This window comes from Rana temporaria (genome assembly GCF_905171775.1).
Source record: "Rana temporaria chromosome 3 unlocalized genomic scaffold, aRanTem1.1 chr3a, whole genome shotgun sequence".
Taxonomy (NCBI): Eukaryota; Metazoa; Chordata; class Amphibia; order Anura; family Ranidae; genus Rana; species Rana temporaria.
Genome location: NW_024404423.1, coordinates 171,096 through 187,734, shown reverse-complemented (window position 1 = coordinate 187,734; position 16,639 = coordinate 171,096). Strand labels below are relative to the sequence as shown.

The window sequence follows — 16,639 nt, the reverse complement described above, 5'->3', positions numbered from 1 at the left end:
AGCTGGCGATTCGGCATAGCACAATCCATAGACTGTACAAACAGGTAAAGAGATGAACCGGCGGAAAAAACGATAAAAAAAAATAACCAACACGGCGATAAACTGCTGAACAAGTCCGCCATTACTAAAGTAACCGAAATGCGCGTGCACGGCATAAAGACTCATACCCGCCAAACAAGCGTAAGGCAACACGCTATTGGAGAATTCATGTGTCAGTTACAGCTTAGGACCGCCCACCCTCCATTGAGCCATCGCTATCGGCCTACCCCCTGCTTACGAAGGTTGCCGGAAATACCCGAACCTATTTCGTAATTTGCGAATCAGTGCGCATGCGAGCAGTTTGCCCTTGTCGTCATCAGACTCCTGACGGTCCTCCAATCATTGGAGAGAGCTCCGCCCACTGCCCCTGGAAACAAGACCCGTTCCACCCGTAGGCAGCGGTACAGTCTATATAAGGAAGAGTCGCTTCACGGGGCCGCTCAGAAGCGCAGTGAGCGCCAGCAGCGACGGACCTCTGAGAGGGGGAAGTGCTGCTCGGTTCTCAGGGGTTATAAACCGGCCCTAGTCTCCGCCTTCCCGAAGGAACCGTCCGGCCGCCAACATGAACGGACCACCCACCGGGGACAGCGCCTGCCAGCTACGGACCATCAAACGCGTCCAGTTCGGTGTACTGGGCCCCGACGAGCTGGTAAGAGGCGGGGCTTGGAGGCTCGCGACTTCCCGGGAGGAGGAGGGGGCGGGAGTCACGTGCCTTGTGACGTACAGCTCTACACCCGGAAGTGTGAGGGAGGGGAGGATAGAAAGTCTAAAATACAATGTGATCCTATGGGATGGAGATCATAGAGTGTAATACTATGGGAGATCATAGAGTGTGATACAATGTAATACTATGGGATGGAGATCATAGAGTGTAATACTATGGGAGATCATAGAGTGTGATACAATGTAATACTATGGGAGATCATAGAGTGTCATACAATGTAATACTATGGGGAGATCATAGAGTGTGATACAATGTAATACTATGGGGAGATCATAGAGTGATACAATGTAATCCTATGGGAGATCATAGAGTGTCATACTATGGGAGATCATAGAGTGATACAATGTAATACTATGGGAGATCATAGAGTGATACAATGTAATCCTATGGGATGGAGATCATAGAGTGTAATACTATGGGAGATCATAGAGTGTGATACAATGTAATACTATGGGAGATCATAGAGTGATACAATGTAATACTATGGGGAGATCATAGAGTGATACAATGTAATCCTATGGGATGGAGATCATAGAGTGTAATACTATGGGAGATCATAGAGTGATACAATGTAATACTATGGGATGGAGATCATAGAGTGTAATACTATGGGAGATCATAGAGTACAATGTAACCCTATGGGAGATCATAGAGTGTGACCCTATGGAGATCATAGAGTGTAATACTATGGGAGATCATAGAGTGATACAATGTAATCCTATGGGAGATCATAGAGTGATACAATGTAATACTATGGGAGATCATAGAGTGATACAATGTAATCCTATGGGATGGAGATCATAGAGTGTAATACTATGGGAGATCATAGAGTACAATGTAACCCTATGGGAGATCATAGAGTGTGACCCTATGGAGATCATAGAGTGTAATACTATGGGAGATCATAGAGTGATACAATGTAATCCTATGGGAGATCATAGAGTGATACAATGTAATACTATGGGAGATCATAGAGTGTGATACTATGGGAGATCATAGAGTGATACAATGTAATACTGTGGGAGATCATAGAGTGTAATACTATGGGAGATCATAGAGTGTCATACTATGGGATGGAGATCATAGAGTGTCATACTATGGGATGGAGATCATAGTGTCGTAGTATGGGCGATCATAGTGTAATACTATGGGAGATCATAGAGTGTGGTAGTATGGGAGATCAGAGTGTCATACAATGTAATACTATGGGAGATCATAGAGTGATACAATGTAATACTATGGGATGGAGATCAAAGAGTGTCATACTATGGGAGATCATAGAGTGTGATACAATGTAATACTATGGGAGATCATAGAGTGTCATACTATGGGATGGAGATCATAGAGTGTCATACTATGGGATGGAGATCATAGTGTCGTAGTATGGGCGATCATAGAGTGTAATACTATGTAATACTATGGGATGGGAGATCAGCGTGTCATACAATGTAATCCTATGGGAGATCATAGAGTGTAATACTATGGGAGATCATAGAGTGATACAATGTAATACTATGGGAGATCATAGAGTGATACAATGTAATACTGTGGGAGATCATAGAGTGTAATCCTATGGGAGATCATAGAGTGTAATACTATGGGAGATCATAGAGTGTGGTGCTATGGGGAGATCATAGAGTGTAATACTATGGGAGATCATAGAGTGATACAATGTAATACTATGGGAGATCATAGAGTGTAATACTATGGGAGATCATAGAGTGATACAATGTAATACTATGGGATGGAGATCATAGAGTGTAATACTATGGGAGATCATAGAGTACAATGTAATACTATGGGAGATCATAGAGTACAATGTAACCCTATGGGAGATCATAGAGTGTGACCCTATGGAGATCATAGAGTGTAATACTATGGGAGATCATAGAGTGATACAATGTAATACTATGGGATGGAGATCATAGAGTGTAATACTATGGGAGATCATAGAGTACAATGTAATACTATGGGAGATCATAGAGTACAATGTAACCCTATGGGAGATCATAGAGTGTGACCCTATGGAGATCAGTGATACAATGTAATACTATGGGAGATCATAGAGTGATACAATGTAATCCTATGGGAGATCATAGAGTGTAATACTATGGGGAGATCATAGAGTGTAATCCTATGGGAGATCATAGAGTGATACAATGTAATACTATGGGAGATCATAGAGTGATACAATGTAATACTATGGGAGATCATAGAGTGATACAATGTAATACTATGGGAGATCATAGAGTGTAATACTATGGGAGATCATAGAGTGTCATACTATGGGATGGAGATCATAGAGTGTCATACTATGGGATGGAGATCATAGTGTCGTAGTATGGGCGATCATAGTGTAATACTATGGGAGATCATAGAGTGTGGTAGTATGGGAGATCAGAGTGTCATACAATGTAATACTATGGGAGATCATAGAGTGATACAATGTAATACTATGGGAGATCATAGAGTGTAATACTATGGGAGATCATAGAGTGTCATACTATGGGATGGAGATCATAGAGTGTCATACTATGGGATGGAGATCATAGTGTCGTAGTATGGGCGATCATAGTGTAATACTATGGGAGATCATAGAGTGTGGTAGTATGGGAGATCAGAGTGTCATACAATGTAATACTATGGGAGATCATAGAGTGTAATACTATGGGAGATCATAGAGTGTCATACTATGGGATGGAGATCATAGAGTGTCATACTATGGGATGGAGATCATAGAGTGTCATACTATGGGATGGAGATCATAGAGTGTCATACTATGGGATGGAGATCATAGAGTGTCATACTATGGGATGGAGATCATAGTGTCGTAGTATGGGCGATCATAGTGTAATACTATGGGAGATCATAGAGTGTGGTAGTATGGGAGATCAGAGTGTCATACAATGTAATACTATGGGAGATCATAGAGTGATACAATGTAATACTATGGGAGATCATAGAGTGTAATACTATGGGAGATCATAGAGTGTCATACTATGGGATGGAGATCATAGAGTGTCATACTATGGGATGGAGATCATAGTGTCGTAGTATGGGCGATCATAGTGTAATACTATGGGAGATCATAGAGTGTGGTAGTATGGGAGATCAGAGTGTCATACAATGTAATACTATGGGAGATCATAGAGTGATACAATGTAATACTATGGGAGATCATAGAGTGTAATACTATGGGAGATCATAGAGTGTCATACTATGGGATGGAGATCATAGAGTGTCATACTATGGGATGGAGATCATAGTGTCGTAGTATGGGCGATCATAGTGTAATACTATGGGAGATCATAGAGTGTGGTAGTATGGGAGATCAGAGTGTCATACAATGTAATACTATGGGATGGAGATCAAAGAGTGTCATACTATGGGAGATCATAGAGTGTGATACAATGTAATACTATGGGAGATCATAGAGTGTCATACTATGGGATGGAGATCATAGAGTGTCATACTATGGGATGGAGATCATAGTGTCGTAGTATGGGCGATCATAGAGTGTAATACTATGTAATACTATGGGATGGGAGATCAGCGTGTCATACAATGTAATACTATGGGAGATCATAGAGTGTGGTAGTATGGGAGATCAGAGTGTCGTACAATGTAATACTATGGGATGGAGATCATAGAGTACAATGTAATACTATGGGATGGAGATCATAGAGTACAATGTAATACTATGGGATGGAGATCATAGAGTACAATGTAATACTGTGGGAGATCATAGAGTGTAATACAATCTGACACTGTGGGAGGGAGATCATAGAGTGATATAATGTAAGACTATATGATGGAAAATCGCACAAATTTACTGACCACCTTACCAGACAGTGAGCACAAGACTGGGGGGGGGGGAGGGGGTAAAAACTGAAGCAGTTGTGTGCGGCAAACGATCGACATCTATCTTCATCTGTGCATGGCAGCCGATTGTCTTCAGCTTGTTCAGTTTAGCTTTTAAATTGAAAGTAACTGGTTGCCATGCACAGGTAAAGACAGATGTCGATTGGTTGCCATGCACAGGTAAAGACAGATGTCGATTGGTTGCCATGCACAGGTAAAGACAGATGTCGATTGGTTGCCATGCACAGGTAAAGACAGATGTCGATTGGTTGCCATGCACAGGTAAAGACAGATGTCGATTGGTTGCCATGCACAGGTAAAGACAGATGTCGATTGGTTGCCATGCACAGGTAAAGACAGATGTCGATTGGTTGCCATGCACAGGTAAAGACAGATGTCGATTGGTTGCCATGCACAGGTAAAGACAGATTTTGATTGGTTGCCATGTTCATCTGCACCAGTATTGATCTTTTCTCTTACGTTCATGGATGGACACAGCAGCATCTTGACCTTAGGGTATTATCCTCCTGTTAGGAAATTGACTAGGCAGAAAAACGGCATGTTAAGGTGGACGCTGAGAGTTGGGTTAAGGTCCCCCTCCCCTGGGTGGACGCTGAGAGTTGGGTTAAGGTCCCCCTCCCCTGGGTGGACGCTGAGAGTTGGGTTAAGGTCCCCCTCCCCTTGGTGGGTGCTGAGAGTTGGGTTAAGGTCCCCCTCCCCTGGGTGGGCGCTGAGAGTTGGGTTAAGGTCCCCCTCCCCTGGGTGGGCGCTGAGAGTTGGGTTAAGGTCCCCCTCCCCTGGGTGGACGCTGAGAGTTGGGTTAAGGTCCCCCTCCCCTGGGTGGACGCTGAGAGTTGGGTTAAGGTCCCCCTCCCCTGGGTGGACGCTGAGAGTTGGGTTAAGGTCCCCCTCCCCTGGGTGGGCGCTGAGAGTTGGGTTAAGGTCCCCCTCCCCTGGGTGGGCGCTGAGAGTTGGGTTAAGGTCCCCCTCCCCTGGGTGGACGCTGAGAGTTGGGTTAAGGTCCCCCTCCCCTGGGTGGACGCTGAGAGTTGGGTTAAGGTCCCCCTCCCCTGGGTGGGCGCTGAGAGTTGGGTTAAGGTCCCCCTCCCCTGGGTGGGCGCTGAGAGTTGGGTTAAGGTCCCCCTCCCCTGGGTGGGCGCTGAGAGTTGGGTTAAGGTCCCCCTCCCCTGGGTGGGCGCTGAGAGTTGGGTTAAGGTCCCCCTCCCCTGGGTGGGCGCTGAGAGTTGGGTTAAGGTCCCCCTCCCCTGGGTGGGCGCTGAGAGTTGGGTTAAGGTCCCCCTCCCCTGGGTGGGCGCTGAGAGTTGGGTTAAGGTCCCCCTCCCCTGGGTGGGCGCTGAGAGTTGGGTTAAGGTCCCCCTCCCCTGGGTGGACGCTGAGAGTTGGGTTAAGGTCCCCCTCCCCTGGGTGGGCGCTGAGAGTTGGGTTAAGGTCCCCCTCCCCTGGGTGGGCGCTGAGAGTTGGGTTAAGGTCCCCCTCCCCTGGGTGGGCGCTGAGAGTTGGGTTAAGGTCCCCCTCCCCTGGGTGGGCGCTGAGAGTTGGGTTAAGGTCCCCCTCCCCTGGGTGGGCGCTGAGAGTTGGGTTAAGGTCCCCCTCCCCTGGGTGGGCGCTGAGAGTTGGGTTAAGGTCCCCCTCCCCTGGGTGGACGCTGAGAGTTGGGTTAAGGTCCCCCTCCCCTGGGTGGACGCTGAGAGTTGGGTTAAGGTCCCCCTCCCCTGGGTGGACGCTGAGAGTAGGGTTAAGGTCCCCCTCCCCTGGGTGGACGCTGAGAGTAGGGTTAAGGTCCCCCTCCCCTGGGTGGTCGCTGAGTTGGGTAGGTCCTCTTACCTGCTTGTGGGAAGGACAAGGATGTGGCCAGTACTGATGTCTGCACTGTATTTAGTCCACTATGACCTCTTCTGAGTGAATTGCTGGATTTGTTGCCACCCAGAGGGGTAAATCGCTGTTTTTGTTCTCCAGAAACGCATGTCGGTCACAGAGGGAGGAATAAAATACTCAGAGACAACAGAAGGGGGCCGCCCCAAGCTGGGTGGATTGATGGACCCACGGCAAGGAGTGGTTGAGCGAAGTGGACGCTGTCAGACATGTGCAGGTAATGCTGATCCTTCTATTTGCGTTACTCACAAATGATGTTCTACACGGGCAGTATAACCGGGGGGGGGGGGGAATCTTTCCCTGTGTGAGCACTTATCTATCGAGAGTGCTTGTGATACTGTCATGGCTGCAGGATCGATCTTCAGTTTCCACGGTACATGGGTGCTTGTAGGAGGTTAGGTGGAACTTAGAACTTCATCTTGGATAATGGGTAATGGCAGTATAGGTGGGTCTTAGACCTTCGTTGGATGGTTATAGCAGTATAGGTGGGCCTTAGACCTTTGTTGGATGGTGGGTGGTTAAAGCAGTATAGGTGGGCCTTAGATCTTCATGATGGATGGTTATAGCAGTATAGGCGGGCCTTAGACCTTCATGGTGGGTGGGTATAGCAGTATAGGTGGGTCTTAGACCTTCATGATGGATAGTGGGTGGTTATGGCAGTATAGGTCGGCCTTAGACTTTTATGTTGGGTGGTTTGAGCAGTATAGGTGGGTCTTAGACCCTCGTTGGATGATGGATGGTTATAGCAGTATAGGTGGGTCTTAGACCTTCATGATGGATGGATGGTGGGTGGTTATAGCAGTATAGGTGGGCCTTAGACCTTCATGATGGATGGTGGGTGGTTATAGCAGTATAGGTGGGCCTTAGACCTTTGTTGGATGATGGATGGTTATAGCAGTATAGGTGGGCCTTAGACCTTTGTTGGATGATGGATGGTTATAGCAGTATAGGTGGGCCTTAGACCTTCATGATGGATGGTGGATGGTGGGTGGTTATGGCAGTATAGGTGGGTCTTAGACCTTCATGATGGATGGTGGGTGGTTATAGCAGTATAGGTCGGCCTTAGACCTTCATGATGGATGGTGGGTGGTTATAGCAGTATAGGTCGGCCTTAGACCTTCATGATGGATGGTGGGTGGTTATAGCAGTATAGGTGGGCCTTAGACCTTCATGATGGATGGTTATAGCAGTATAGGCGGGCCTTAGACCTTCATGGTGGGTGGGTATAGCAGTATAGGTGGGTCTTAGACCTTCATGATGGATAGTGGGTGGTTATGGCAGTATAGGTCGGCCTTAGACTTTTATGTTGGGTGGTTTGAGCAGTATAGGTGGGTCTTAGACCTTCGTTGGATGATGGATGGTTATAGCAGTATAGGTGGGCCTTAGACCTTCATGATGGATGGTGGGTGGTTATGGCAGTATAGGTGGGTCTTAGACCTTCATGATGGATGGTGGGTGGTTATAGCAGTATAGGTCGGCCTTAGACCTTCATGATGGATGGTGGGTGGTTATAGCAGTATAGGTGGGTCTTAGACCTTCATGATGGATGGTGGGTGGTTATAGCAGTATAGGTGGGTCTTAGACCTTCATCCTTGATCGGTTATAGCAGTATAGGTGGGTCTTAGACCTTCATGATGGATGGTGGGTGGTTATAGCAGTATAGGTGGGTCTTAGACCTTCATGATGGATGGTGGGTGGTTATGGCAGTATAGGTGGGCCTTAGACCTTCATGGTGGGTGGTTATAGCAGTATAGGTGGGCCTTAGACCTTCATGTTGGATGGTGGGTGGTTATAGCAGTATAGGTGGGCCTTGGACCTTTATGTTGGGTGGTTATGGCAGTATAGGTCGGCCTTAGACCTTTATGTTGGGTGGTTATAGCAGTATAGGTGGTCCTTAGACCTTCATGATGGATGGTGGGTGGTTATAGCAGTATAGGTGGTCCTTGGACCTTCATGTTGGGTGGTTATGGCAGTATAGGTGGGCCTTAGACCTTTATGTTGGGTGGTTATAGCAGTATAGGTGGGTCTTAGACCTTCATGATGGATGGTGGGTGGTTATGGCAGTATAGGTGGGCCTTAGACCTTTATGTTGGGTGGTTATGGCAGTATAGGTGGGCCTTAGACCTTTATGTTGGGTGGTTATAGCAGTATAGGTGGGTCTTAGACCTTCATGATGGATGGTGGGTGGTTATGGCAGTATAGGTGGGCCTTAGACCTTCATGATGGATGGTGGGTGGTTATAGCAGTATAGGTGGGTCTTAGACCTTCATCCTTGGTCGGTTATAGCCTTTTCTCTGAATAAAGTCCTATAGGTTTCATGTAGGACATTGAGCCGAGTCTTGGTGATGCCGGATCATCGGTGAATAGACCATTTCCAGACACACGTTTTAGTCATGAATGTGACTGTGATCTCTAACTGTTCTCTCGGCCTCTTTGCTTCCAGGTAACATGACGGAATGTCCCGGTCACTTCGGACACATTGAGTTGGCGAAGCCAGTCTTCCATTGTGGCTTTCTCGTGAAGACCATGAAAGTTTTACGCTGCGTCTGTTTCTTTTGCTCCAAGCTTCTGGTGGACTCTGTGAGTCTTTTGGTGCTGTTGGATGTTTTTCGTGTCTTAGCCGTTCCTGTGGATCCCTCCTAAACTTCACTGTTTCTTTCAGAATAACCCAAAAATCAAAGACATTTTGACCAAATCTAAAGGACAGCCAAAGAAGCGTCTGACTCACGTCTATGAACTGTGCAAAGGGAAGAACATCTGCGAAGGTGGAGAAGAAATGGACAACAAGTTTGGGGTGGAGCAGAACGAGGGGGATGAGGACATTACGAAAGAAAAGGTGACTTCTGTGACCATTTCTAGGGGGGGGGGTTGTGGGGGGGGGCGCGAGTTGTGGGTCGGGGCGCGAGTGTGAGGCCGGGTACACACGGACAAACATGTATGGTGAAAGCGGTCCGTCGGACCGTTTTCACCATACATGTCTGCCAGAGGGCTTCTGTACGATGGTTGTACACACCATCGTACAGAAGTCCGCGCGTAAACAATACGCGGGGCGTGTCCGCGGTGTCGCCGCGTCGATGACGCGGTGTCGCCGCGACAATGACGCGGCGACGTGGGCGGCCCGCCTTTAAAATGCTTCCACGCATGCGTCGAAGTCATTCGACGCATGCGAGGCACGGCGGGCGGCTGGACATGTACGGTAGGTCTGTACTGACGACCGTACATGTCCGAGCGGGCTGAATTCCAGCGGGCTGTTTTAAAACAAGTCCAGGAATATTTGTCTGCTGGGAAAAGGCCCGGCGGGCAAATGTTTGCTGGAATTCGGCCCGCTCGCGCCCACACACGAGCAAACATGTCTGCTGAAACTGGCCTGCGGGCCAGTTTCAGCAGACATGTTTGCTCGTGAGTATGGGGCCTGAGAGTTGTGTGGGGGGGGCGCGAGTGTGAGAGTTGTGGGGGGGGGGGGCGCGAGTGTGAGAGTTGTGGGGGGGGGGGCGCGAGTGTGAGTTGCAGGGGGGTCAGGGTGTGAGTCGTGGGGAAGAAGTTGCCTTCAATGCCGGCCTGTAGACGGTCAGTGATTGGTGGAAAAGGGTTGAATCGCTTGTCTGAAGAGTTCTGATATGTAAATGTCTAAGATGCAGATTTGGATAATGGAGATCTATGAGCTGGGGGGCCCTTTACACTTCATACATTCTGATAAAATTGTGTTCATTCTTTTATTTGGGGGTATGGAGATGATTGGAAGAATGTATGGTGAACATGTCTCGTAGGACGGAAGTGACAAGATGGTAACCCGATTGCCAGCTTTGTTCTGTAAGTGGGGGTGCCATAGGCTGGCACAGTGATTGGCTAGGCTGACCCCTGTGCTGGCACAGTGATTGGCTAGGCTGACCCCTGTGCTGGCACAGTGATTGGCTAGGCTGACCCCTGTGCTGGCACAGTGATTGGCTAGGCTGACCCCTGTGCTGGCACAGTGATTGGCCAGGCTGACCCCTGTGCTGGCACAGTGATTGGCTAGGCTGACCCCTGTGCTGGCACAGTGATTGGCTAGGCTGACCCCTGTGCTGGCACAGTGATTGGCTAGGCTGACCCCTGTGCTGGCACAGTGATTGGCTAGGCTGACCCCTGTGCTGGCACAGTGATTGGCTAGGCTGACCCCTGTGCTGGCACAGTGATTGGCCGGGCTGGCACAGTGATTGGCCAGGCTGACCCCTGGGCTGGCACAGTGATTGGCTAGGCTGGCCCCTGTGCTGGCACAGTGATTGGCCAGGCTGACCCCTGTGCTGACAGTGATTGGCCAGGCTGACTTATCGCTCCTTCCATGTCATTCCAGGGTCATGGCGGCTGTGGGCGTTATCAGCCACGCATTCGGCGCACTGGCCTGGAGTTGTATGCTGAATGGAAACACGTGAATGAAGACTCTCAGGAGAAGAAGATTCTACTCAGTCCAGAGAGGGTCCATGAAATCTTTAAGCGGATAACAGATGAGGAATGTTTCATCCTTGGTATGGACCCGCGATATGCTCGTCCTGAGTGGTTGATTGTCACCGTCCTTCCAGTGCCACCATTGTCTGTAAGACCTGCCGTTGTCATGCAAGGATCGGCCAGAAATCAGGTGGGTAATAGAGGGTGGGACTTTGTCCTCTTGGGATTCGCATTGACTTGGGCTGTCGGATTGTCGCCGTTATCCGGACTTCCCAATCTCTGCACTGGGGCAATAGATATGTAAATGTACCTGCCCCGGGGGGTCTCTACACAGTACAATTAATGGAATTTGTTTCCTCAGGACGATCTGACTCACAAACTGGCGGATATTGTGAAGATAAACAACCAGCTGCGGAGGAATGAACAGAATGGGGCCGCTGCTCACGTCATTGCTGAAGATGTGAAACTTCTGCAGTTCCATGTGGCCACCATGGTGGATAACGAGATGCCTGGATTACCCCGGGTAGGTGGAGGGCTGAAGATGGGTAAATAGAGGGGGCACCCAGGAATTTTGGGCAAGTCTACAGCTTGGGTAATTTCCTTTCTTCTCAGGCTATGCAAAAGTCTGGACGCCCCTTGAAATCCTTAAAGATGCGTCTAAAAGGAAAGGAAGGGCGAGTACGTGGAAACTTGATGGGGAAACGTGTGGATTTCTCCGCCCGAACCGTCATTACCCCCGACCCAAATCTTTCCATCGACCAAGTCGGCGTTCCAAGGTCGATTGCTGCAAACATGACCTTCCCGGAGATTGTCACCCCATTCAATATTGACCGGTAAGGTTTCACCCCCGCCCCCCACCCCCCTGAATGTATACATCTTCAGTGCAATCATTGAATGTTTCCTGCATTGTTCTAGGCTGCAGGAGCTGGTGAGACGAGGAAACAGTCAGTACCCAGGAGCCAAATACATCATACGAGATAACGGCGATCGCATAGACCTGCGATTCCACCCAAAACCCAGCGACCTTCACCTGCAAATTGGTTACAAGGTCAGAAGGGAGCGTCTGTGGTTCTCGCTTCTTGTGTTAATAAAGTTTTCTTAGATGTTGAGTGTTTGGAAAGCCCCTATAAGGCCTCCATTACAACGTCTGTCCTATATGTAGACCACCCATGGCACGGACCTCACTGTCAGGTCTGTGGGTCTGGATTTTTATTATGTTATGAAAATGATCAGTGGAGATTTTTAGGGGCACCCCCTTCCCCCACCTATCCCAAAATGTAGGAACTGTGGACATTCTGCCCCCCCCCAATCCCCCAAATGCTGCCTGCACCTGAAATGGCACCCCCTTCCCCCACCTATCCCAAAATGTAGGAACTGTGGACATTCTGCCACCCCCCCATCCCCCAAATGCTGCCTGCACCTGAAATGGCACCCCCTTCCCCCACCTATCCCAAAATGTAGGAACTGTGGACATTCTGCCCCCCCCCCCCCAATCCCCCAAATGCTGCCTGCACCTGAAATGGCACCCCCTTCCCCCACCTATCCCAAAATGTAGGAACTCTGGACATTCTGCCACCCCCCCATCCCCCAAATGCTGCCTGCACCTGAAATGGCACCCCCTTCCCCCACCTATCCCAAAATGTAGGAACTCTGGACATTCTGCCACCCCCCCATCCCCCAAATGCTGCCTGCACCTGAAATGGCACCATGGGTGAGTCTTTAGCATGACTATTATGGGAAAGTTGTGTGAAGACATTGGTGACTTCTGATACCATGTGACCTCCATTTCTGACCTCCATCTCTCATCTTCTTCAGGTGGAGAGACACATGTGTGATGGGGATATTGTCATCTTCAACAGACAGCCCACATTGCATAAAATGTCTATGATGGGGCATCGAGTCCGTATTCTGCCCTGGTCCACCTTCCGACTCAACCTCAGGTGAGCCCCTTACTGTGTCACTGTCTTATAAACCATAGCTTCTGTCTCTGTGCAACACTATATGGTCTATCCTGTGTCCTTCCTGGGCCTGTCTCTGTACAGTACTATGATCTCTTCTAGTGTCCTGGCTGGGCCTGTCTCTGTACAGTACTATGATCTCTTCTAGTGTCCTGGCTGGGCCTGTCTCTGTACAGTCCTAGGATCTCTTCTAGTGTCCTGGCTGGGCCTGTCTCTGTACAGTCCTAGGATCTCTTCTAGTGTCCTTCCTGGGCCTGTCTCTGTACAGTACTAGGATCTCTTCTAGTGTCCTGGCTGGGCCTGTCTCTGTACAGTCCTAGGATCTCTTCTAGTGTCCTGGCTGGGCCTGTCTCTGTACAGTCCTAGGATCTCTTCTAGTGTCCTGGCTGGGCCTGTCTCTGTACATTCCTAGGATCTTTTCTAGTGTCCTGGCTGGGCCTGTCTCTGTACAGTCCTAGGATCTCTTCTAGTGTCCTGGCTGGGCCTGTCTCTGTACAGTACTATGATCTCTTCTAGTGTCCTGGCTGGGCCTGTCTCTGTACAGTCCTAGGATCTCTTCTAGTGTCCTTCCTGGGCCTGTCTCTGTACAGTCCTAGGATCTCTTCTAGTGTCCTGGCTGGGCCTGTCTCTGTACAGTCCTAGGATCTCTTCTAGTGTCCTGGCTGGGCCTGTCTCTGTACAGTCCTAGGATCTCTTCTAGTGTCCTGGCTGGGCCTGTCTCTGTACAGTCCTAGGATCTCTTCTAGTGTCCTGGCTGGGCCTGTCTCTGTACAGTCCTAGGATCTCTTCTAGTGTCCTGGCTGGGCCTGTCTCTGTACAGTCCTAGGATCTCTTCTAGTGTCCTGGCTGGGCCTGTCTCTGTACAGTCCTAGGATCTCTTCTAGTGTCCTGGCTGGGCCTGTCTCTGTACAGTCCTAGGATCTCTTCTAGTGTCCTGGCTGGGCCTGTCTCTGTACAGTACTATGATCTCTTCTAGTGTCCTGGCTGGGCCTGTCTCTGTACAGTCCTAGGATCTCTTCTAGTGTCCTGGCTGGGCCTGTCTCTGTACAGTCCTAGGATCTCTTCTAGTGTCCTGGCTGGGCCTGTCTCTGTACAGTCCTAGGATCTCTTCTAGTGTCCTTCCTGGGCCTGTCTCTGTACAGTCCTAGGATCTCTTCTAGTGTCCTGGCTGGGCCTGTCTCTGTACAGTCCTAGGATCTCTTCTAGTGTCCTGGCTGGGCCTGTCTCTGTACAGTCCTAGGATCTCTTCTAGTGTCCTTCCTGGGCCTGTCTCTGTACAGTATGTGTCCTGGTTGGGCCTGTCTCTGTACAGTATGTGTCCTGGTTGGGCCTGTCTCTGTACAGTACTATGATCTGTGTCCTGGTTGGGCCTGTCTCTGTACAGTACTATGATCTGTGTCCTGGTTGGGACTGTCTCTGTACAGTATATGATCTATGTATCCTAGTTAGACCTGTCTCTGTACAGTATGTGTCCTGGCTGGGCCTGTCTCTGTACAGTGTGTGTCCTGACTGGGCCTGTCTCTGTACAGTGTGTGTCCTGGTTGGGCCTGTCTCTGTACAGTGTGTGTCCTGACTGGGCCTGTCTCTGTACAGTGTGTCCTGGTTGGGCCTGTCTCTGTACAGTGTGTGTCCTGACTGGGCCTGTCTCTGTACAGTGTGTGTCCTGGTTGGGCCTGTCTCTGTACAGTGTGTGTCCTGGTTGGGCCTGTCTCTGTACAGTGTGTGTCCTGACTGGGCCTGTCTCTGTACAGTATGTGTCCTGGTTGGGCCTGTCTCTGTACAGTATGTGTCCTGGTTGGGCCTGTCTCTGTACAGTATGTGTCCTGGTTGGGCCTGTCTCTGTACAGTATGTATCCTAGTTAGACCTGTCTCTGTACAGTACGTGTCCTGGTTGGGCCTGTCTCTGTACAGTATGTGTCCTGGCTGGGCCTGTCTCTGTACAGTATATGATCTATGTATCCTAGTTAGACCTGTCTCTGTACAGTACGTGTCCTGGTTGGGCCTGTCTCTGTACAGTATGTGTCCTGGTTGGGCCTGTCTCTGTACAGTATGTGTCCTGGTTGGGCCTGTCTCTGTACAGTATGTGTCCTGGTTGGGCCTGTCTCTGTACAGTCCTAGGATTTATTCTATAGGCCCTGCTGTTTGCCTCTATACAGTACTTTATGATCTATCCATTCTATAATGTACAGTCCACATTGTGTATAACGTTCCCTTTCTTTGTAGTGTCACCACTCCCTACAACGCTGACTTTGATGGAGACGAGATGAATCTGCACCTTCCGCAGTCTTTGGAAACTCGGGCAGAGATCCAGGAGTTGGCAATGGTGCCGCGTATGATTGTCACTCCTCAGTCTAACCGTCCCGTCATGGGAATTGTGCAGGACAGTCTGACTGCTGTGCGCAAATTCACCAAGAGGGACGTCTTCATAGAAAGGGTAAGGCGCCTTTCTGTAGCTGGGGCCAGTATGCGGGGCGTTGGGGGTGACGGGCCCAGTATGCGGGGCGTTGGGGGTGACGGGCCCAGTATGCGGGGCGTTGGGGGTGACGGGCCCAGTATGCGGGGCGTTGGGGGTGACGGGCCCAGTATGCGGGGCGTTGGGGGTGACGGGCCCAGTATGCGGGGCGTTGGGGGTGACGGGCCCAGTATGCGGGGCGTTGGGGGTGACGGGCCCAGTATGCGGGGCGTTGGGGGTGACGGGCCCAGTATGCGGGGCGTTGGGGGTGACGGGCCCAGTATGCGGGGCGTTGGGGGTGACGGGCCCAGTATGCGGGGCGTTGGGGGTGACGGGCCCAGTATGCGGGGCGTTGGGGGTGACGGTTTTAGTAGGGGGTTGGTAGTGATGCTGTCTCTGTTGCCTCACCTGTTCTGGTCTCTTCTGCAGGGAGAAGTGATGAACTTGCTCATGTTCCTCTCCACATGGGATGGAAAGGTACCTCAGCCCGCCATCTTGAAGCCCCGCCCCCTCTGGACGGGAAAGCAGATCTTCTCTCTCATCGTTCCCGGACACATTAATTGTATCCGGACGCACAGCACTCACCCCGATGATGAAGACAGTGGACCCTATAAACACATTTCTCCTGGGGACACCAAGGTAGGTTGCGCTCCTTGCTCAGCGGTGATTGGTGGAGGAGGAGACTCGTTGCGCTCCTTGCTCAGCGGTGATTGGTGGAGGAGACTCGTTGTGCTCAGCAGTGATTGGTGGAGGAGACTCTCCTAATTCTAAGGTCTCTCTTTCCAGGTGGTTGTGGAGAACGGGGAGCTGATAATGGGAATCCTGTGTAAGAAATCTCTGGGGACATCAGCCGGGTCTCTAGTCCACATCTCATACCTGGAGATGGGTCACGATACAACGCGGCTCTTCTACTCCAACATCCAGACCGTCATCAATACCTGGCTCCTCATTGAAGGTGTGTGACACGGAGCTTCCATTCCAATTATCTGGTGGGGGGGGGGGGGGTAATGGCTTTCTGGTAGGGTGTGTTGGGGGGGTAATGGGTGATGTTATGGGGGGGGGGGTATGGGTGATTTTATGGGGGGGGGGTAATGGGTGATGTTATGGGGGGGGGTAATGGGGGATGTTATGGGGGTATGGGTGATATGGGGGTATGGGTGATATGGGTGATATGGGGGTATGGGTGATGTTATGGGGGTATGGGTGATGTTATGGGGGTATGGGTGATGTTATGGGGGGGGGGGGGGTGATGTTATGGGGGGGGGGGGGGTGATGTTATGGGGGGGGGGG

General features: G+C 50.1%; 1 protein-coding gene across 1 annotated transcript in view; it reads left to right on the top strand.

The window, feature by feature from the left end:
- The first annotated feature begins 475 nt into the window (after positions 1-475).
- Positions 476-16,639, top strand: part of POLR2A (RNA polymerase II subunit A) — a 49,665-nt gene continuing 33,501 nt past the window's right edge. The window contains exons 1-12 of the mRNA XM_040334211.1: positions 476-688; positions 6,602-6,734; positions 8,961-9,097; positions 9,180-9,353; positions 10,848-11,129; positions 11,301-11,462; positions 11,552-11,772; positions 11,855-11,987; positions 12,755-12,879; positions 15,121-15,331; positions 15,779-15,988; positions 16,136-16,304. Of these exons, the coding sequence (XP_040190145.1) occupies positions 602-688; positions 6,602-6,734; positions 8,961-9,097; positions 9,180-9,353; positions 10,848-11,129; positions 11,301-11,462; positions 11,552-11,772; positions 11,855-11,987; positions 12,755-12,879; positions 15,121-15,331; positions 15,779-15,988; positions 16,136-16,304 (2,044 nt within the window). The 5' untranslated portion in view covers positions 476-601. The remainder of the gene's footprint in view (positions 689-6,601; positions 6,735-8,960; positions 9,098-9,179; positions 9,354-10,847; positions 11,130-11,300; positions 11,463-11,551; positions 11,773-11,854; positions 11,988-12,754; positions 12,880-15,120; positions 15,332-15,778; positions 15,989-16,135; positions 16,305-16,639) is intronic.